General features: G+C 38.6%; 2 protein-coding genes and 1 pseudogene across 5 annotated transcripts in view; 1 reads left to right on the forward strand and 2 right to left on the reverse strand.

The window, feature by feature from the left end:
• RPS6KB1 (ribosomal protein S6 kinase B1) overlaps window positions 1-21,747 on the reverse strand; it is a 71,069-nt gene that overhangs the window by 9,202 nt on the left and 40,120 nt on the right. The window contains exons 15-16 of one of the 2 annotated variants that reach the window (XR_014304632.1): window positions 19,292-19,414; window positions 7,479-7,524 (exon numbers count right to left, since the gene is read on the reverse strand). Coding sequence is in view for 1 of the 2 variants with exons in the window: in XM_082705914.1 (XP_082562040.1) it covers window positions 19,411-19,414 (4 nt within the window). In the remaining variant the exon portion in view is untranslated. Of the gene's footprint in view, window positions 1-7,478; window positions 7,525-19,165; window positions 19,415-21,747 lie in introns of those variants that run through there. The other variant, XM_082705914.1, reaches the window with a different exon arrangement.
• Window positions 1,478-9,471, reverse strand: LOC309852242 (DENN domain-containing protein 4C pseudogene; annotated as a pseudogene). Its single transcript has 3 exons — window positions 9,200-9,471; window positions 8,848-9,055; window positions 1,478-4,219 (listed from the first exon to the last, which is right to left on the reverse strand). The product of its transcript is annotated as a DENN domain-containing protein 4C pseudogene (transcript).
• RNFT1 (ring finger protein, transmembrane 1) lies at window positions 8,882-21,004 on the forward strand. Of its 2 annotated transcripts, none has more exons than XM_082705943.1 (9): window positions 8,882-9,208; window positions 10,762-11,219; window positions 11,407-11,483; window positions 13,122-13,222; window positions 14,665-14,818; window positions 15,432-15,590; window positions 16,495-16,560; window positions 19,478-19,579; window positions 20,106-21,004. In XM_082705943.1, exons 2-9 carry the CDS (start codon window positions 10,817-10,819, stop codon window positions 20,238-20,240), a joined length of 1,197 nt encoding a protein of 398 aa, XP_082562069.1. In that variant the 5' UTR covers window positions 8,882-9,208; window positions 10,762-10,816; the 3' UTR covers window positions 20,241-21,004. The 2 variants fall into 2 exon arrangements, with proteins under 2 accessions (XP_082562069.1, XP_082562068.1); XM_082705942.1 differs by lacking the exon at window positions 8,882-9,208 and adding an exon at window positions 9,308-9,476.

Consider the following 21,747-nt stretch of genomic DNA (forward strand, 5'->3'; position numbering starts at 1 on the left):
GAGGGGTACATGGCTAGCTCAGTCAGAGCATGAGACTTTTAATCTCAGGGTCATGAATTCAAGCCCAACGTTGGGCATGAAGCCTACTTAAAAATAAACAAACTTATACCTTTAGAGACCACATAAACAAGAGCAAATTAAATCCAAAGCAAACAGAAGGGAAATAATAAAGAGCAGAAATCAGTAAAATTAAAAATAGGGAAACTACAGAGAAAAATAACAACAAAATAAAAGAAACCAAATTTTACTGAAAATACCAATAGGAGTGCCTCAGTGGCTCCGCTGGTTAAGCACTGAACTTATATTGGCTCAGGTCATGATCTCAGGGTTGTGGGGTCAGGCTCCACGCTCAGCACAAGGTCTACCTGAGTTCTCTCCCGTTCCCATTCCCTTTCCCTCCCCTTGTGCCTCTCTCCCTCCTCCCCTTTCTTCTCGTTCTGGTACTCTCATCTCTCTCTCGAAAATAAATAAAATAAAACAAAATAAAGGAAAATACTAACAAAATCTATAAACTTCTAGCCATACTAGGAAAAAAAGAGACACAAATTACCAAAATCAGGAATGTGAGGGTAACATCATCGCAGACACTACAGATATTTAAGAGAGTATTACACACACCTTTAGGCCAATTCATCCATAACAAATTACCAAAGCTCACTCAGGAAGAAATATATAACCTGAATAATTCTATATCCATTAAAAAAATTAAATTTGTAGTTTAAAACCTGTCCATAAAGAAAATTTTTTTCCAAGTAGGTTCACTGGCAAATCTACCAAATCGTAAAGAAATAATACTAATTCCATACAATCTTCTTTGAAAATAGAAGGAGGGGAAACATTTCCAATTCAGGAGCACAACCCTGTTATCAAAGCCAGATAAATACATTATAAGAAAGGCAATATCTCCCATAAACACAGATGCAAAATCCACCACAAAACATTTGTAAATAATATGCAACACATGAAAAGGATAATATACTACCACCCAATGCGTTTTAACCTGTAAATGCAAGGCTGATTCAACTTTTAAAAACTAACTGACAGGGGCGCCTGGGTGGCTCAGTGGGTTAAAGCCTCTGCCTTCGGCTCGGGTCGTGGGTCGTGGGTTTGAGAACTCTAAATTTTATTGCCATCACAAATTATAAAATATTTTGAAACACTTATGCATTTCAAGAGAGGTAGGAAAGTAACTAAAGAAATAGCAACTCTGGGCACCTGGTGGTTCAGTTGGTTAAGCAACTGCCTTTGGTTCAGGTCATGATCCCAGAGTCCCAGGATATATAAATAAATAAAATAGATTTTATTTATTTATTTGAAAGACAGAGATCACAAGGAGGCAGAGAGGCAGGCAGAGAGAGAGGAGGAAGCAGGCTCCCTGCTGAGCAGAGAGTCCGATGCGGGGCTCCATCCCAGGACCCTGGAATCATAACCTGAGCCGAAGGCAGAGGCTTTAACCCACTGAGCCACCCAGGCGCCCTTAAATAAAATTAAAATTCCTCCATGAGACGTACAAAGGTTCGCCCGGCTCCTGATGAAGGTTGATATTATCCCATAATAGCTGAATATACACAAGTTTGCTATCCTGGGACAGAGATGACAGCGGAAGCTGTACACCCCCATTACAGTGTTCAGATGTGAGGATGAGTCCTGGCAAGTTACTAGGAAGGTCCAAACGTCTGAAATACCAAACGAGGTTCCAGAAAATGATCGGATGTTGATTGATGAAAGAGGATGTGTGAATCACTTGATCACCTTCATTTTCTAGCAAAGATTCAAGTTCTTTACGAAGCACTAGAGGACTCAAGTACGGCACAGAAACAGGGGGAGGATTGGGTCTTTTTCCTAAAGGATCCACAACTTCCTGCAGACTGTTTGGGAGACTGACTGTTGAAATGCCATGAAACGGTCGCTGGGAAAAGTCAATATTTTGCAAGGGACCTCCAACACTGTGACTTCGAGTCAAAGATACATTTCGCTTTGAAAAACTATTAGGCGCAGGTGAAATTTTCATAGTTTGGACTTCTCCACTGGCTCTCTTTATTTCATCACTTGATTCAGTTGCAGAGATGGTTTCTTCAGTTACGGTCTGGTTTTCCTTTGGGAAATCCATAAAGTTGATCAAGTCAGGTTCTGCTGAACGAGATACAGGTTTGTGCTCTGAAGGTTCACTAGCCAATGGAATGCTGCCGCTTTGTAAACTGTCACCAGAGGTACTTGGTTTCAGGAAAAAGCTTGCAGAGCCTCTCAAGTCTTTAAATTCTATGTTGAGAAGAGGCAAGAAGTTGCTTTTACAGAATGGACAGGTGGTATTCAAATTTGAGTCATCTGCTGTCCATCCAGCCATAATTTCTTCATCATAAACTAAAGCGCTACAAGCTCTGCACTGGGAACAACTTGACATCAAAACCTCCATTGCACAATTCTGATAGATGCTAGACATGCTGGTGTTTTGAGAAGAACCGTGATCTGATTTTTCACAGTCCTGCCCTTTTATGTTTCTTGGAAATGTAGGTTCACCTGTTGAGTACTGCAGTTTTCCTGCATCTCCACTGCTGCTGCTACTGCCAAGGCTTGTGTTGCTCTGGGTAAGTTCACTGGGAACCAACCCTGCAATATTCATGTTAGGTGACACGTTCTCCCCCAAAATATGGTCTTCCAGGCCAGCTGGGAAGCTGTAATCTCTGTTTGTTTCCTCCTCATCATCCGAGTAGCTGTAGGCAGACGCTACGGCTACCCACATCTTACTGGCTACTGTTGCTGCTTGTTTCATACCAGATTTTAGGACATCTATCTTGGGTCCTGAGAGTATATTATCTAGCTTCAGCCCTGACAAAGAATTTACCACAGAACCCAGTGAGCCATGTGGTGAAGAGCGCACAAGGGCTGATAAAGCTGAACGTTCTTTCTGGCTGCGAGACGGCGTCTGCTGCCTGAAACGCCCGGTGAGAGTTTTAGACCTGGATTCTGCTGGGGAGCTCTTTTCACTTTCGGGATCTTCCTGTGCTGCTGGACCCTGCTCTAGAGGCAGGCTTGATCTCCTCTCTAAAGGGCGAGTAAACGCACTGGCTGGACCAGACTCTCTGCTTCCCTCTCCGTGTAATTCCATACTGGAAGACTTGCTGCCCAGGGGGCTCTTCAGGTTCATATAGCTTTCGATTTCATCAGCCAGATTACGTGCAATGCCTGGGGAAGACATCTTATCTTCGGAATCTGGAGTTTTTTCTCCTGTACCTTCAGTGGCCAAAAGAGACAAAGGATCTAGTCCAGTTTCAACATCCTCCCTCTCAACAGCTTTAACAACCCCATATAAACTACTTCTCTTATTCATGACATCTCTGGATCCTACTTTTGAGTCTCTGGGCTGATTACTGTCACCATCGCTGTGTAGACTGTCACCTGCATCCTTTTCCACAGGAGTCTGAGCTACACTGTCATCAACCACAGGTTCCAGGAGCTCTTGGCTTTCCTCCAGCATCTCTAAAACTGAGGAAGATCTGTGCTCTGAATCCCAAGTGCTCTCAGACAATCGGGTCCTGGTATCACCCAGATGACAACCAACACTGTCAAAGCTATGGGTGCTTGCAGCTCGGAGTGCAGAGGTCTTAGGACAGGTCAATGCTGCTGTGAGAATCTTGGCATCTGCTCCCATCATAATAGCCGCTTCACTTGAATTCAAATCCAAGCTGCTCTTCTTAAGCAACATTCCCGCTCGACTTTCAGAACTGAAACTACAACTCTTCTCTGGAAAATGCTTTTGTCTTTTATCTCCTCTGTCACCATTCTTCTTGGGGTTAGTAACTTCACCGAAGACTGCCTCTTCACCTGGATCCTGAGTAGCAAACGGCACACTGGATGTACTACCAGTGCTGCTCCTCCTGCCAGTGAGGTCAAATATCCCGGACGGAACTTTCACAATACTGCCACCCCATGCAGGAGGCTCGGTGGGACTCTGTGGCTCTGTACCAGCTTGGGAATGTTTCGCACCAACAGCAGAGACATCACACACTTCTTCTGTGTGCACTTTCATTTTGGGTATCACGTCTCTTGTTGCTTGTTCTTCGGGCATGTGAATTTCCGCATCATCCTTCCTAAGTTCATCCTTAGACCCATAGCCTTGGTCAGACTGACCGCCTGTGCTAAAGTGATTATCAGTGGAATCAAGCCTGATTAAATCTCTGACGAAGACTGTGTGCTCCCACGACCCACGGGTCCCAGGGTCCTGGGATCGAGTCCCACATCGGGTTCTCTGCTCAGTGGGGAGCCTGCTTCCTCCTCCTCTCTCTCTGCCTGCCTCTCTGCCTACTTATGATCTCTGTCTGTCAAATTAATAAATAAATAAAATCTTTAAAAAAAAAAAGACTACCTGACATAATTCACCATATTAATAGACTAAAAAGAAAAACTGTATGATTTCTCCAAAAAGACAGGAAAAGCATTTGACAGAATTAAGATCTACCCGTGATAAAAACTTAGTAATCTTAGAAAGGAATTTACCTAACCTGAAAAATGACATCTACAAAAGAAAAACTATAGGTAATATAATAGTGTAAGACTGAATGTTTTTTTCCCTGAAACAGGAACAAGGCAAGGACATCTACTCTCACCATTCGTATTCAACATTTTGAACAACAGTTCAAACCAACACAATAAAAAATAAATGACGTAGAGCTTGGAAGGGAAAAGGCTATCTCTCTTGACAAACAACACTAAATACAAAGTATGAAAGAATTTACAAAAATCCCCAAAACTAATGAGAAACTGGCAATGTCATTCAAAGCCACAATTTATGATCTCCAGATCTTTATATGAAACTGCCAACTGGATATCTTCACTTGTATGTCCCAGGAACTCAACTCCTAAGACTATTTCCACAACTGAATTTATTATCCCTCTAAAACTGGTCTTTAAAAATACATGTTTCCAGGGCACCTGGCTGGCTCAGTCGCTGGTGCATGCAACCCTTGATCTCAGGGTTGTAAGTTCAAGTCCCATGCTGGGTGTAGAAACTACTTAAAAATATTAGATAGATAGATAGATAGATAGATAGGGGTGCCTGGATGGCTCAGTGGGTTAAAGCCTCTGCCTTTGGCTCAGGTCATGATCCCAGGGTCCTGGGACTGAGCCCCGCATCAGCCTCTCTGTTCAGCAAGGAGCCTGCTTCCTCCTCTCTCTCTGCCTGTCTCTCAGCCTACTTGTGATCTCTGTCAAATAACTAAATAAAATCCTTAAAAAAAAAAAAGGAAAAAAGATAGTATAAAAAATATTATATATATACACATACATATATGTTTATATGTATGTGTATCTATGTGTATGTATTTCCCATTATCTTTAAGTAATACCACCAATTTACTTGTTCTAATATTCATAGCTTTTCAAAACTGACTTATCCATCCACCCAAGTTACAAAAGAGAGATTCACCTTAGACTTCTTCCAACTCCAAATCTACTTGGGTCACTTAGAAAATAGGTTAACTTTTGTTATGAAACAAACTGCTCCAAATCTGAAGGTTTAAAAGGAAATATTTAATATTTCCTGTGATTCTGTGGGTTGACTAGCGGATTCTTCTGGTCTGAACCATTCATTTGGGGCTGGGTGGTCTAGGATGACCTCACACATACGTCTGGGGCCTCAACTGGGAAGGCTGAGATGGTTGGGACACTTGGTGCCTCTCTCCAAGTGCTGCTAGAGGAGGCAAAGCCTGATTTGATTATATGGTGGCCAAAGAATTATCAGCTGTAAAAGGGCAAGTCACAACATGCAAACATTTTTCGAGTCTCCACTGAATTATAACTGCTATCATCTCAATGGCCAAAGCAAGCCACATGAGTCAGTCAGTCTGGGAGGGGATTACCGAAGGGTATGACCAAATGGCTTGAGAAGAAGGGCATAACTGCAACAATTATCAGACTTAATCCTATTTATTTATCTCCTCCAATCTCATGAATCCCATTTTACTGAGGAGTTCAAGGTCTTCTCATCTCTATTGTAATACTCTCTTAACTGAGCTTGTATTACTATAAGCTATCAGCATGTGAATTTTCTGGAAAATGCAAATCTTGTCACAAAACTCTGCCGCTTAAAACTAAATAGCTTTCCTTTGGCCATTAGAATAAACTATGGAATAAATCCCTAGATGAGACCCACAAAATCTTTCATTTTCTAGCCCATATGTATTCTTACTATTCCCTCATATGCACCCTACTGTTTCAGAAACAAACAAAAAAATTCCTTTAAAGGGCCATTATGTTCAATAACATGCCTTTCCACCTAATGTTATTTTTATCTGAAATGCCCATCCATTTACTGCTTGTGCCCTGGCAAATTTTGACATATTCTTCAAGATTCATCTCAAATACCACAAATTTAATGAAGCAGTTCCTTCCTGACAAAGTTAAATGCTCCTGTTCTTGTTTCCATTGCATCTCATGCAACCTTCAATTATAGTGTTTATTCCAATACACTACAATTATTTGTTTGGAGACTGTGGGAGGACTGTGTTTTTTTAATGTCTACCTCTTCAACATCTAGTACAATTCTTGACATTTAGTACTCAGCAAATGCTGTTTGAATTAATCAATTAAAATACCTATTTCTACATTCTAGTTGCCAGTGGAAAGAAAATGTATCAGATAAGTCTGTCACTGTCAAATCTTGTCATCACCTCAGTACTCTTCTTCAAATGTTACTTTTCGTCAAGTTGTTTGAGTGGATTGCAGTTCCAAGCATACTAGCAAATTCTGAATATGTACTAATTAATATACCTGCAGTGTGTTATGAATGTGTTAAAATAAGAATTTAAACATTACAGTGAGATATAAAAATGTAATAAAATTTAAATGTACCTAATGTATTAAAATTATCAATGTACTAAAAGACTGATGCCTCATTATAACCATAGCTAAATTACATGAGACTCTCTTCTTTCTGTTTTCTTAAATCACCATAACTTTTAAAGTTTAAAATAAAAATATTCACGTTGTAGGGGCACCCGGGTGGCTCAGTTAAGCGTTTGCCTTCGACTCAGGTCATGATCCTAGGATCCTGGGATCCAGCCCCACATTGGGCTCCCTGCTCAGCAGGAAGCTTGCTTCTCTCTCTCTCCTACTCCCCCTGCTTGTGTTCCCTCTCTCGCTGTGTCTGTCAAATAAACAAATAAAATCTTAAAAAAAAAAAAATCCGTGTTGTAGGTGGAATGAAAGGATATATACAAAAATATGTCTCCTTCAAAAACTCACTACAGTCCAGAGCCTGGCCTTTGCTATGGTCCTAATATTTGTGTTCCCTACAAAATTCATACACTAAATCCTAAAGTCCAGTGTGATGTTATTAGGAGGTGGAGATGATTAGGTCATTAGGTGATTAGGTCATGAGGGCACAGCCCTTATGAATGAGATTCCAAAGAGTTTCCTCCACCCTTCCACCATAGAAGGACATAGCAAGAATATGAAACATATTCAAGGAAACAGGTACTCACCAGACACCAAATCTGCCAGCACTTTGATGGTAAACTTCTTCAGCTCCTGAAGTGTGAGAAATAAATTTGTTGTTTATGAGCTACCTAGTCAGTGACTTTGCAGCCCCAATGGACTAAGACAGCCTTACTGACCCAGAATCTGTCAGCAAGAAATTATGTTAATCAAGCTCATGGAGACCTATTAATATTAGAAAAATAAATTAAAAGCCCAATATCTTGGGGCGCCTGGGTGGCTCAGTGGGTTAAGCCTCTGCCTTCGGCTCAGGTCATGGTCCCAGGGTCCTGGGATTGAGCCCTGCATCGGGCTCTCTGCTGAGCAGGGATCCTACTCCCCCCCCCCCCCAGCTTGCCTCTCCACCTACTTGTGATCTCTCTCTGTTAAATAAATAAAAAATAATAATAATAATAATTTTTTTTAAAAAGCCCAATATCTTAACAGTGTGAAGCAGATCTAATACAATTAGGGGGTGGATGTGGGGATGTGGGGAGGAGAGTTCCTCTCTAAGCAAGCGAAAGAGTTTGGTGATAGAACTAATCTGACTTAAGTACAGCCTCAAATTGGTTAACCAAGGATAAACGGTGTGCTCAGTTGTACTCTGATACAGGAGAAAATAAAGTGCAAACAACTTCATGATTAAAAAGCCTCAGAAAGTACACACAACTAAACTAATTTGGGCAAAACTGTGAATGGTTCTAAGTCAGGTAGTGACCAATATAAAGACAAAGTATCTCATTCCACAACATAGTCAACTCCTAGCCTATATATGAAAATTTATTGTCTCTAATGAAGAAAGAAAACCCCTTACCAAGTAAGTGCAGCCCCACAGGGCATGGAATATTTAATTCAATACTGTAGGAAGACTATTAAGAGTTATTTACCTGACATCAATTTAATTCAGTACTGTAGAAAGACTATTAAGAGTTATTTACTTGACGTCAATTTCTATAAATTAAAGGTAAAAGGCTTGCAGTTCAGAGTGGAAAGGCTTATGGTAATTGTGCGGGATGGCGGAAGATTCATGGAATACATTTAGTACCGTTTAAAATACATTTTCACCAGGAATCAAGAGGCGGGGTTGTTTCTTTTAAGATTTTTCCTAATAAGCTTATCATTTTAGGACTTAAAAAGAAGACAGCACAGTTCCCTATATTCCATACAAAATAGGGTTTTTAAATTTAACATCTACTTCTGCCACCAACTCTCTCTCCGACTTCTCTTAGCTTCTCCTCCCTGAAGTTTTGGTAGGGTCTAGCTCACAGCGCGCCAACTGTAGCATCATAACGAAAAGCCTTTCCATTTCAGTTAAAACTTCACCACCCAGCCACAACTCGGTCAGGGGTTAAGCTCGAGAAACGCAAACGCGAACACCGGAACGCTCTCGCTCCGTCCAGCTCTTTCAGAGACTGGCCGAGCCCGTAGCTGACGTGGCATCTCTAACTCGGGTCCCAGGAGACCGGCGTGAAGCGAGACCAGGGGGATGGGCAGCCTCCACAGGGCAGGTGCCCAGGATCCTTCGGGACGAGCCGGGGCCGGCCTCAGACAACCCCCAACATCAGGTCTCTCCTCCGAGGGCAGGCTACCGGAACCGAAACATTTTTAACTCAAAATGTCCAGATCTCTGAGGCTTGTGGCGGATTACACGTATATACGCACACAGAGACGCCGGCTTGTGGTTTAATGCAGACGCCTATATCGGCGGTCTTCAGGCGCAGCCCACTACTAGCCACAGGTACCAACCCCACGCGGCCTCACGGCTGCCGGATTCCCAGGCGCCTCCTGTCGCTCTGCGCGCTGCGCGGGGGCGGGCACGCGGCGGGCAGCGCACGCGCGCGTGAGGACGTCCGGGGAGCGCGCGCGCCGCCGCCGCCGCCGAGCTGGGCCGGAGTTGCCGGTAATGGGGTTTGAAGGTGATGGCCTTGATTGAAGGCCTCGCGGCGGGGTCTTCCGCTGTTGCTGCGCTCGCTGCCGAGGCCTCCGTTCACTCTTCGTCATGAGAGGTCAGGCCTGGGAGAAGCGGGCGGAGGCCGGGGACCGCGGCGAATGGGGCTTGGGCGGGGTGGCGGGGTTGGAGGTGGAAATAAATGGGGCACTCGAAGCTCGAACGTGGGTGGAAAACTGAGTCCTGGGGATTCCGGAAGAGTTGCGTGCGTTTGCTTTTAATTTTTTCGTCCCCTTTCTTGCATGTGTTTGGAGGAAAGTGGGAAGGTTCTACGTTTTTATTTATGGAAAAAGATACAGAAACTGTCTCGTTCAACGTTGGTCTTCGGAGGTTTGAGGGAATAAATAGCACCTGTGGCGTTGGGAGCATTGGTGAAAGACTTTGAAGGCATTAAAAATCACACCGCCGTACAGTAACTGAAAAAAAAAAAAATTCAGACTTAGTAATGAAATAGAATGACAGAACATGCCCTGTCGTTAACCCTGTTTTCTCCTACCAGCAGTCTGGGATAAGGCTCTGCGTTCAGTCAGCTGGGATTGACTCTCTAGCATCTTTCTGCCCACACTGGTCATTTAGGGATCCTTCCCTGCCAGTGTCTGTTGTTCTTCCCACCCCCAACCCCCACGTCCCCAAAGATGATGACATTTTTAATAGGCAGACTATATTAACTATCCTTACTCAGAGTAAAGAGTTACCTAGCAATTACATGGCGACTCCCCAAGTCTACCTATTTTAAAGGTATTTGGGTCGCTTTCTTTTATGGGGGACGGTAATACTCTTGGAAGTAGTTATTAGAAAGCTTTTAAGCCTTGGGAAAGCTATTTCAGCATAAAACGAAATTTGTCAGTTACCTAAGTGAAATGTGTTTATTATCAGTTTTCCATGATACTTTAAAAGGCAGTAAAATTTAATTTTTTTTCTTCCTAGCCTTTCTAAGCATTAAAAAATACAGTCTGACTTTTATGGAATGTAGAATCTCCATCAGAGATGAAACTGCTCCATTCGGGCTGAGTAAATGTACTGATGTATTCAAGTATGAATGAGTATTCATACATTATTAACATCTGCTGGGCACTCATACTTTGACTATTTTGTGCTTTCCTTCTGTCATTAGAGAAGGCACCTGAAACTAATTTTTTTTTGTACCAGATGTTCCCTAAAAAATAGTTTGGGTACAGCCTTTGCATTAAGGGAAGGGGGATGAGTCTAGTAACAAGTGATAGATAACCTGAAGATAATTCATCAACTGTGACTATTGGCCTTTAGAATAAAGGATTCCTACGAGAAGTATTTGTCTGTATTTAACTGTTCACTTAGAATATTTTCTGCTCTTTGATTTTTAGGAGATAGAGCCCTGAAACAAAGAAATCTGGATCACAGGAAAAGTACTCAAGGGTCATGCAAGCCAACTGTAGCCAACTGCACAGCCCTCCAGGAGCTGCAGGCAGTGAGGATGCCTCAGTCTCCCAATGTGTCCATACAAAATTGACAGGAGAAGGTTCTTGTCTTCATTCAGGAGATGTTCATATCCAGATAAACTCCATACCTAAAGAATATGCTGAAAATCCAACCTCCAGAAATATAAGGTCAGGTGTCCATAGCTGTACCCATGGATGTATACATAGCCGCTCACGGAGTCATTCCCACAATGAAGCAAGGCAGCCCGATGATACTGCCACAGAGGCTGGAGATCATGGTAGTAGCTCCTTCTCAGAATTCCGCTATCTCTTCAAGTGGTTACACAGAAGTCTTCCATATATTTTGATTCTGGGTGTCAAACTTGTTATGCAGCATATAACAGGTAGAGTATAATAAAACATTGAATTGTTTCATTGTCAGTTAATTTTACTTCTTTATTGGTAATCTACTTGAAGCTTTGTATTTTGTTAGCTTTTAAAATTATATATGTTTCCTTTAAATTAATGTCATTGTGTTAGCTCTTGGATTTTTTTTTTCCGTTCAATTAACTGGAACTTATTTCCTAACAGGAATTTCTCTTGGAATTGGGCTGCTTACAACTTTTATGTATGCAAACAAAAGCATTGTAAATCAGGTTTTTCTAAGAGTAAGTATAACAAATAACTGAAAAAAACATTAAATGTTTCTCTCTGTAGAATTAATTATATACTCGCTTTTGAGAGAAATAGGAATTAAGATAGTTTTCTTGAAAATTTAAATAGACATGTTATAGCATCCATGATATATTAAATTTTGTTATCTAAATGATCTGTCCTAACACTACATTGTTTCACTTTATTTTCTTTGTATGTTGAGTCCCTGATAGAAAAACTTAATAGGATTAAAAGATTTAGAATTCACTATTTGATCTGATTTGTCAAGTGTCCTCATATTTTGAGTAATTTGACCAAACTATATAATATCATTAAAAACTTTAGCTGTTGCCCTATAAAATTTTAAAATAGTTAAATAAAAAATATACATCAAATAGGTATTAAACTGTTTAGGTCTCTCTTATTTAAAGATAATTAAACCCAAATAGTTTTTCCATAACACAAATGACAAATTATTAGTCATATAAACTATTGGGGAAAATAGGATTAGTTTATAAAATTTCACCTTAAAGCAACTTTGAAGGGCTGTATCTCTGTAAAGGATCATGCATTCTGACCTGGATGTTTGTAGTTAGAACCTATCAAACAATAAAAATGTAATTCAGGGTTTAAAATAGGTAAAACTTTTATAGATTTTATTTATTTGACAGAGAGAGAGACAGCGAGAGAGGGAACACAAGCAGGGAGAGTGGAAGAGGGAGAAGCAAGCTTCCCACTGAGCAGGGAGCCTGATATAGGACTCCAGGATCAGGACCTGAGCCAAAGGCAGACACTCAACTAACTGAGCCACCCAGGTGCCCCTGAAACTTTTAATTAAACATATAAAACAATTTTAAGGGGCGCCTGGATAGCTCAATCGGTTAAGCATCCTACTCTTGATTGTGGCTCAGGGTTTGTGAGACCAAGCCTCTGTCAGTCTCTGAGCTCAGTGGGCAGGCTGCTGCTTGTCCCTTTCCGCTCCCCCTCCCTGCACCTCATGCTCTCTCTCTCTTAAATAAATAAAATCTTTCCTTAAAACAATTTAATTAAGGGGTGCCTGGGTGGCTCAGTCAGTTAAGTGTCTGCCTGCCTTTGGCTCCGGTCATGATCCTATAGAAGCAGGGAGCCTGCTTCTCCCTCTCCCTCTGCTCCTACCCCTGCTTGTGCTCGCTCTGTCAAATAAATACATAAAATCTTTTTTAAAAAATCTAAGTGATACTAATAACAAATCACCTTGTTAAAATCTTACTGAATTCTTTGAAAATTTTGAAAATTATACTTACAAATCCTGATAAATGCATTTTTAAAGTTCTGTTTTGTCAGGAAGGCAAAAATGGGCAAAAATACCTTTGCAGAGATAAAGTTTGTACTTGGACAGGTCCTTTATGTTAGCTTGTAGAAGTTTGGGTTTCTTTGAAACCTAGGTAATGTGGGTAATGTTTTAATACAGTGAGGAAACTTGTATTTTAAAAATTTATGAGTTCTGTTTTGTTCACTAAGAGTGTGCTGATGTATAATTTAACAATATTTTTATTAAGATTAATCTATTAAAATGTTCTAAGTTAATAAAAATAGTCATTAATTAAAATAGTTTAATGACATAATTCTGGCATAATTCATAGTAACAAATTATAAAATTGTTTATTTTTCAGGAAAGGTGCTCAAAGATTCAGTGTGCTTGGTTACTGGTATTCTTAGCAGGATCTTCTGTTCTTTTATATTACACCTTTCATTCTCAGTCACTTTATTACAGGTAATTTGAGGTCCAAATACACAATCACATTTTTTATGTAATCATTTATTCCATAGCACTTTGCATATATCTTAACTTGTATATAATTATTGTTAGAGTTCAATTTTTACTTATTCCTTTCCTTCCAAAATTAAGAGGTCTAAGTGACTCATTCAGATTTATATATCAGTGCCTTGGCTTAGAGGTGCTATTTAATTTTTGATACTTAAATTTTTACTTATATAATCAATAGTATTGAATACCATTCAGTTGTTTCTGGTGGTCTTTTTAAATTTTTATTTAGTTTTGACAGAAATTTTATATGTATAAGATAATACAACATGATGTTTTGATATGTATACATTATGAAACGATTACACAATCAAGCTAGTTAACATCCATCACCTACTTTAGTTATGTGTGTGTGGTGAGAACATGTGATCTATTTCTAGAAACAAGGCAAAGACTTAGTAAAGGACAGTAGTTAAATTTCCATGTCAGATGGAAATGTTTTGAATTTTTGGCTCTAATCAGGTAATTAGAAGTTTTGGCTTCAGTAGAGCTGGAGAGATGTTACAATCTAGGATATAGTTTCTAGGGGGAAACAATACCACTCAGATTGCATTGGGTAGGTAGGAAGGGGGTTAAGAATAAAAGATGACACCTAAGACTTAGTCTTAGCAACTGGCTGGATGGTGGTACCATTTATGGGGCTGGCAAAGACTGGGGAAGGAACTGATTTTGCTTTGGACATGTTAAGTTGGTGAGATCATGTAGAACTGTTAAAGAGATTATAGCTATATGTCATGAGCTTAGAGTCAAGGTTAGGGCTATAAATTTTGGTGGTATCCAGCATGTGGCTGATATTTAAAAACTATAGAACTCTTCAAGACTAATGAGGGACAGAAAATGTAGACAGGAAAGGGGGCAGGACTGCACATCCCTATAGAGGAGGAGGAGTAAAGGAGATTTAAGGAACCATCCATCACATAATGAGAACTAGAAGAGTGTGATGTTAGAAGTCTAGGAAGAAGTAATTCAGAGAGGGAAGGTGGAAAATGAGAAGTGGCCTTTGAGTTTAGCAAGACAGAAGGAATTGGTGATCTTGGCTAAAGCAATTCAGTGGAAAGGAGGGAATGGACCCTTGATTGGGATTGGTTGAGAAGACAATAGCAGATATCTAGTGTTTAGTGAATTTTTTAGATTACAGGCTAGCTTTCCAACATGCTAGGAAGACTTTTTCTTTATTCTATGGAGGAAACATTTGAAATGTAAACATTTGAAAAGTCTCTTTAAGCAAAATGATTTTCTACTCTATTTACATGAACTCTGACATCTTGCCAAACTCACATTTTTTACACATCAAATTAAAGTAAAATATTTGGTAGCAAATTTAAAACCCCTATCAAAACTTGACCTTTGTATGTTGCTTTGGTTAAGTGTTGATGTTTTTCTTTTGGTAGCTTAATTTTCTTAAATCCTACCTTGGACAATTCAAGCTTCTGGGAAGTACTTTGGATTGTTGGAATTACAGACTTCATTCTGAAATTCCTTTTCATGGGCTTAAAATGCCTTATTTTGCTGATGCCTTCTTTCATCATGCCTTTTAAATCCAAGGTAAGAAACTAACATGGCTTATTGAGAAAATGTTAGCAAACCACACCAATGCTATTTAGTCTTTGTTGAAATGACTCTTTCATAACTTTTCAGTTTCCTAAATAATCTAATTTAAATTATCTGTATTACTTCAGACTGGCAACCATTTGCTCAAATCTTGAACCCAAATATTAATCTAGTCCAATAAAATCAGAATTATATTTGCTTCAGAATAATCTAAAAATCATTCTCCACATCACACATAGAAAAACAAAATTTAGATTTGTACTTCTCTTCTCCTCCAGGGCTTTATCAATTAATAACTGATAACTGACTGTATTCAGTGTTTTCCTCATATTCAGTAAAAACTTAAATATAAATTTGTGTAATCAGCAAAAATGTAAATTTTACTTAATAGTATACGTAAAAATTTTTCACTATGTCATTCTTTAGAAATTCTTTAGAAACAAATCACTCAATAATTATGAGAACGAGGTTGCCAATCATAACCATTATCATTATGGAGATTTGTATATTGTGTCCAGTACTCGTGATTATTTCAGTCCAGTATGAAATATTTATGCTATGTATAAGTAGCTTGTGTAGCTGTTTTTTTCTTTCCTTTCCTTTTTAGGGTTACTGGTACATGCTTTTAGAAGAATCATGTCAGTATTACCGAACTTTTGTTCCCATACCAGTTTGGTTTCGTTACCTTATAAGCTATGGGGAGTTTGGTAATGTAACCAGACGAAGTCTTGGGATATTGCTGGCTTTACTCTACCTCATACTAAAAGTAGGTAACATGGGGCATCCGGGTGGCTCAGGTCATGATCCCAGGCCCTGGGATCAAGCCCCACGTCAGGCTCCCTGCTCAGCAAGGAAGTCTGCTTCTCCCTCTCCCTCTGCTCCTTCCCCTGCTTGTGCTCTCCCCCGCCACCAAATAAATAAATAAAATCTTAAATAAATAAATAAAAGTAGGTAATGTTATAAATCTTCTCATTGTATAATGATTCATGTGATGATTATAGATTTTACATACTATTGCTTTTGTCTTTAACTGTTTTATAGCTTATATCACTAGTTTGAAGTAATGGCAGGTTCTGTATCTACTTTAAAAAAAAATGGAATTATTTATCTTTATCTTAATCCAGTAGTTCTCAGATTTAATTGGGGGAGTGGACCTCCACATAGCATGGGTAGAGTAGAACATACCTATCCCCAAAAGTAGTTAGTATCTGTCCATACACAAAATTATTGAACTGGTATACTGTCCGGTTGCCCTCAAATTAATATGAAACTTCAAAAAATCTTAAGTACAGGGGTGCCTAGGTGGCTTATTTGGTTAAGCAACTGCCTTTGGCTCAGGTCATGATCACTGGTCCTGCGATCAAGCCCTGCATCGGGCTCCCTGCTCAGCCAGGGGTCTGCTTCTCTCTCTCCCCCTGTTCCTCCCACCTACTCGTTCTTTCTCTCCCTCCCTCCCTCTCAAAGTCTTGGGGGAAAAAAATGTTGGCTTAAACCTATACATTGATAAGATATTACATAACTGAATTTTAAATATATTTAGAATGAAATGAATATGCAATGAGCATTACATTAATATCAGTATTTGAGATTATGGGAATTTAGCTTTGATCTCTGGGTTTAACAGACAGGGTTCTTTGAATTCAAGAATTTTCTCTTATTTCCTTTTTCAGCTTTTGGACTTTTTTGGACATCTGAGAACTTTCCGACGGGTTTTGCGAATATTTTTTAAACGACCAGTAAGTACTTTTTATCAGTTAAAGAAAAAAACACCTTTTTTTTACCTTTCTTCATTATAAAAATGTTTTAGTTTATAAATGTTACAAGTATGGATTGATAGGACACCTGGTTGGCTCAGTCGGTAGAGCATGTGATTCTTGATTTTGGGTAGTGAATTCACGTCTGACATTGGGTATAGAGATTGCTTCTTAAAAAATGTGTGGATTTCATAATTACGTGCTTTTTTAGTACTTTGGCACATAGAGATATGGTAATAATTTCAGTTTTATTTCTGTGATAAGTTTCTTGACTGGAATGTTGACAACCACCTGATAGTTGATGTGATGCTTATATTTTTGAATGTGCCACTTCAGATCACTTGACATAAGGGTTTATATACATTCCCTTCAGATCACTTGACATAAGGGTTTATATACATTCCCTTAAGGATCTTGTCATGAACTTTTATGGTTCCTTTTTGGAAAATTCACATGGGGTGCCTGGGTGGCTCAGTCGGTTGAGCATCCAACTCTTGGTTTCAGCCAGGTCATGAAATCAAGCCCTGAGTTTGGCTCTGCACTCAGCAGGAGGTCTGCTTGGGATTCTCTCCCTCTCCCCTTGTCCCTCCTCCCTCAGCACCCTTCTCACACATGCTCTCTAAAAATACATAAATATATAAATCTTTTTTTGAAATTTTAAAATAAATTTTAATATTTTAAAATTATTTTTAAAAAATTTTTAAATTAAAAAACATTTTTTTCACAAATGGTGGCTTTGTATACTTCCATTAACTCTTTAGCTCCTGTAATGCTCTCATTATAATTTATTGTGTATACAAGAAAAGCTCATTACCAAAAATGTCCTTTCAAATCTTCTTACTGGAAAAATTTCCCCAAGTCAATTCTATATATACCAATAAGTTCATAATGTGGAGTTTAACAATATATGGAAACTCTAGTGTCAGTTATAAACTTGATTATTATGTGATTCCACTGATGTTATATGTTGCAGAGAAAGGCTCATTTGCTATTTCATAGTCTTAAAGGTTATCAGTACTCAGATATGGACAGTTTTTGGCTAGACAGAGCTAGTAATCTTATTTTTTTTAAAGCAAGCTCTATGCCCAGTGTGGGGCTTGAACTCCCAAGCTCAAGATGAAGATTCACATACTCTACCACCAGCTGAGCCAGCCACATGCCCCTAGAGCTACTAATAAGTTTTGCTGCATCCTATTCAGACTTCATTCTTCAGATAGGTGTATTAAAATTGAGAGTTCTGCTTAGATGAAGTTTATTGAATTGATTATATGAGTATCAACCATTTTACTATAATTTAGTAAGGCTTGTGCTGAAATACTTTGATAGTCACTCTCTGTGAGGCATAAAGAGAAATCAGTCTTTGATACTCTCTGATTCACTCTTGAGTCTCTCATGAATGCATGCATCTACACAATCCTTAACTTTGCCAGGGAAATGGCAACCACCATCAAAATAAGTCTTCACCTAAAGGGAGTCTGCAAAATGCCAGACAGGAGTGCTTTTTTTTAAGGTTTATTTATTTGTTTGAGAGAGAAAGAGAGGAAATGGGAGGTACAGGGGGAGAGGGAGAGAGAGAAACTCTCAAGTAGACTGTGCTCAAGCCCCCCAAGGCAGGCCCTATCTCTGCAGCCCTGAGATCACAACCTGACCCAAAACCAAGTGTGATGATTAACTGACTGACACCCAGGCTTCCCAGGAGTGCTATTTTAAAAGTTTGTCAGCTTATGCTTATGTATCTGCAGTGCACTCTGCTAAATGACACTTTAATGAAGGGAAATCGGCATCAGGATCATTCATCAGTGTTCCAGTTTGTTTCTGGAATCTTTAATATGACCAGACTAAAAAAAAAAAAAATCCTGTTTTTAAATATTTTTATTCTTTGAGTCTTTGTTTGATTTTATTAACTCACAGTATTTAGTAACATAAGTTTAGATCATAGCCTCAGGTTGAGTCAGGTCATGCTTTGCTCTCATTACCATGACTGAACTTGGTTATTCTTAACTCTCTTCAGCCACCTTTTCCTCATTATTTCTACAAAAAGGTGATCTTATTGGCAACATTTTGTCCTGTCTAGTTAATGACTATATTCTACTCAGTTTGGTGAGGAAGTTATTAAGGTTTTAAAGAGATCAAAAATGTTAAGGACTTTAGGAGAAAAGGAAATTCAAAGAATAGTGTTATCATTCAGTCTGTTTTGACAGTATAACTCTGCCCCGCAACATTTTGCAATTCCAGTTCTTTTGTAAAATTTTATTTTTTTCCTAGTAGTAAGTCTTCTCTAACTTTAGTGGTAATTAAGGATGACCGTCAACTTATTTTTAGATTTAGTAAAAGGACACTCTTCAGTGGTCCCCAAACCTTCTTCATTTTCAGTTCACTTAGAGAACTTTCAAAAGTTAGATTCCTGGGTCACATCCCTGTATGTCTGGACCTAGTGAGTCAGTCTCCAGTGTGGAGCACAGAAATCTATTTTAAAAGCTATCTCTACATGAGTTACATTCAGCCTGCCAAGCTTTGAATGGACTGTTTTGAACCAATGCCATAGGTAATAAGTGGGCTATTTGGTAATACACATAATACATGAATATTGATTTTTTAATAGTTATATTTCAGATGGCTTAATCTCTTAAACCAGTTGGATTTATAGCATTTTCATCATTATTATTAATACATCTAAGAGTCTTCCAAGATCCTGTTATGTATTTAATTTCACCTGGATGCATGTAGTCCATCCAGACATGGTTCTGCATACAAAGTTCAGTTTTGAAATGTTTGCCCCCTTCAGGAGAGTCTTCAAATGCCCAGTTCCAGGGAGATTTGAGAAATACAGCATCACCTATGTATTTGAGTAACAGGAAAGAAAAAGATTTGTAGATGAACAGAACTTTTTTCTTCCTAGAGTTACGGAGTGACTGCCAGCAAGAGACAGTGTTCAGATGTGGATGACATTTGTTCAATATGTCAAGCTGAATTTCAAAAACCCATTCTGCTGATCTGTCAGGTAAGTATATATTTTAAGCATACCAAATACAGTACCTTCTCTGAGTTACAAGTGATATTTATTTAGTTGAAAGGAAAAATCTACAGTGTTTAGCCTAAAGTAGCATTCAGGCCACATACTAGTAATTTCTTACCTGTAATCAGAGGTTTGGTAGATTAGTTAAATCTTATCCCTTATGGTCTAATGATTTGTATGGAGAGGAATGTATGTAAGGCCCTTTCTTATACTTTATGGCAGTTACTCTCAAAGACTTTATTAAGCTGTGAAGTCATTATACTTAAAGCTATCGTCTAGGAATAGCATATATTTTATTAAAGGTCACTAAATGAATAGTCAGAAGAATACTATTGGCTCTACTATTGACACTGCTTTGTGTTTTTTAATGTACTTTGTTTTCTTATTTGTAAAATGAAGGGACTGGTGCTCTCCAAAATTCTTTTCAGCTATAGAGTATGATTCTCTGCAATGTGATGATTTTAAATTAAAATGTTATCAAGTATAAAGTCTAATTTTAATTCCCTTACAGCATATATTTTGTGAAGAATGCATTACCTTATGGTTTAACAGAGAGAAAACGTGTCCACTGTGCCGAACTGTGATCTCAGACCATATAAACAAATGGAAAGATGGAGCCACTTCATTCCACCTTCAAATATATTAAGTTGTATAAACTATGAAGGCCACAAAACACTAATTTCGTTTGGTTACAATGACTATTGATAAAGACATTCAAATGGGTTTTCAGGACTAGAAGTTAAGGAACATGGCTTCAAACGGTTTTAGGTTATTATAGTAAGATTTAAGTGTGTAGTCAAATTTATCAAAAGATTAAAAGAGAGAGCCTTATGTTTTAAGAAATATATAAGTAATGTTCAGCCTAATGCATATGGAAGATTTATTCTGTCCTAATTATTTGACAGGTGATTGCAGTGTTAAATTGTGAATGTTTTCTCATTAATGTTATCAAAATGTTAATTGGGTAACTAAAACTAGTGGTTTTAGAGGAACTCAGGTATTCTTTTCCTGACATTGTTTTCAGAATAAAGAATATTTTTCATAATATTTTAAGATACAGGTTATCTGAAAGTAGAATTTTCTTTAGCATTGACTTTTATAGTTCCCACTCTAAAAATTCTTAAAATTTTCATAAAGTTTGTATTTTTAAATGAAAGTTCTAAAAGCTATTTTTTATCTGTACACAATCAGATTTTCTAAGTGAAGATTAATTTACTGAGGATGATATATTTTAATACTGTATTGCTCTCTGTTAATATGCTTAGCAATCAAATGAGAACAGATGATTTAAATTCATTGTTTGTGGAACTCATACATACAATCTGCCATCAGCTTTAATGTACATGATATTGCTTTTTGTATAGTGCCATGAACTATCTTAACTATTAAAATAATCACATGGATTACAAACAGTTCGCTTCACTGATGATTTGAATAGTGTGATAAATGGGACCTACTCAAATTCTACAGAAGATTCCCCTTATAAAGCCTTCTCCAAAAAGTTTTGGAATCTTATGCTTGAGTTGTTACTTGAGAGATTAAAGCTTACACTCAAGAGGCTTCCAGGAGACACCTTAGTGTAGTCTGTTTGCCTCTAGGTACTTCTTACACAGGGTGATAGAAAAGGTAATGAGGTAGTTTCTCTCTCCCCATGAAACCTTTAAGACAGAATCAAATCTTTAACAGAAGTTTGAAGGACTGGGGCACCTGGGTGGCTCAGTTGTTAAGCATCTGCCTTCAGCTCAGGTCATGATCCCAGAGTGCTAGGAATGAGCCCCACATTGGGGCTCTGTGCTTCTCCCTCTCCCTGTTGCTCCCCCTGCTGTGTGCCTACTCTGTCAAATTAATAAATAAAATCTTAAAAAAAAAAAAAAAAACTATGAAGGACCGATTATATCTAGAGTGGAAGTTTCTACCCATTTTCTCTATTAGCATTAATCAGTTTGCACACAAGGAAAAGATAGTGGAAAGGAAAAGCTGGGAGGTAGAAAACAAATTTATAGTATTAAGACAAAGTCTAAATCAGCATATGGATAAATAAGGACAGTGACCAACCAGCTACAGATTAAGTCACTTCCATGCCTATACAGCCATCCAAACTGACAAGAGTATTAGCTGGGCACCTGGGTGGCTCAGTAGGTTAAACGGATGCC

Source organism: Mustela nivalis (genome assembly GCF_964662115.1).
Source record: "Mustela nivalis genome assembly, chromosome: 17".
Lineage (NCBI taxonomy): Eukaryota > Metazoa > Chordata > Mammalia > Carnivora > Mustelidae > Mustela > Mustela nivalis.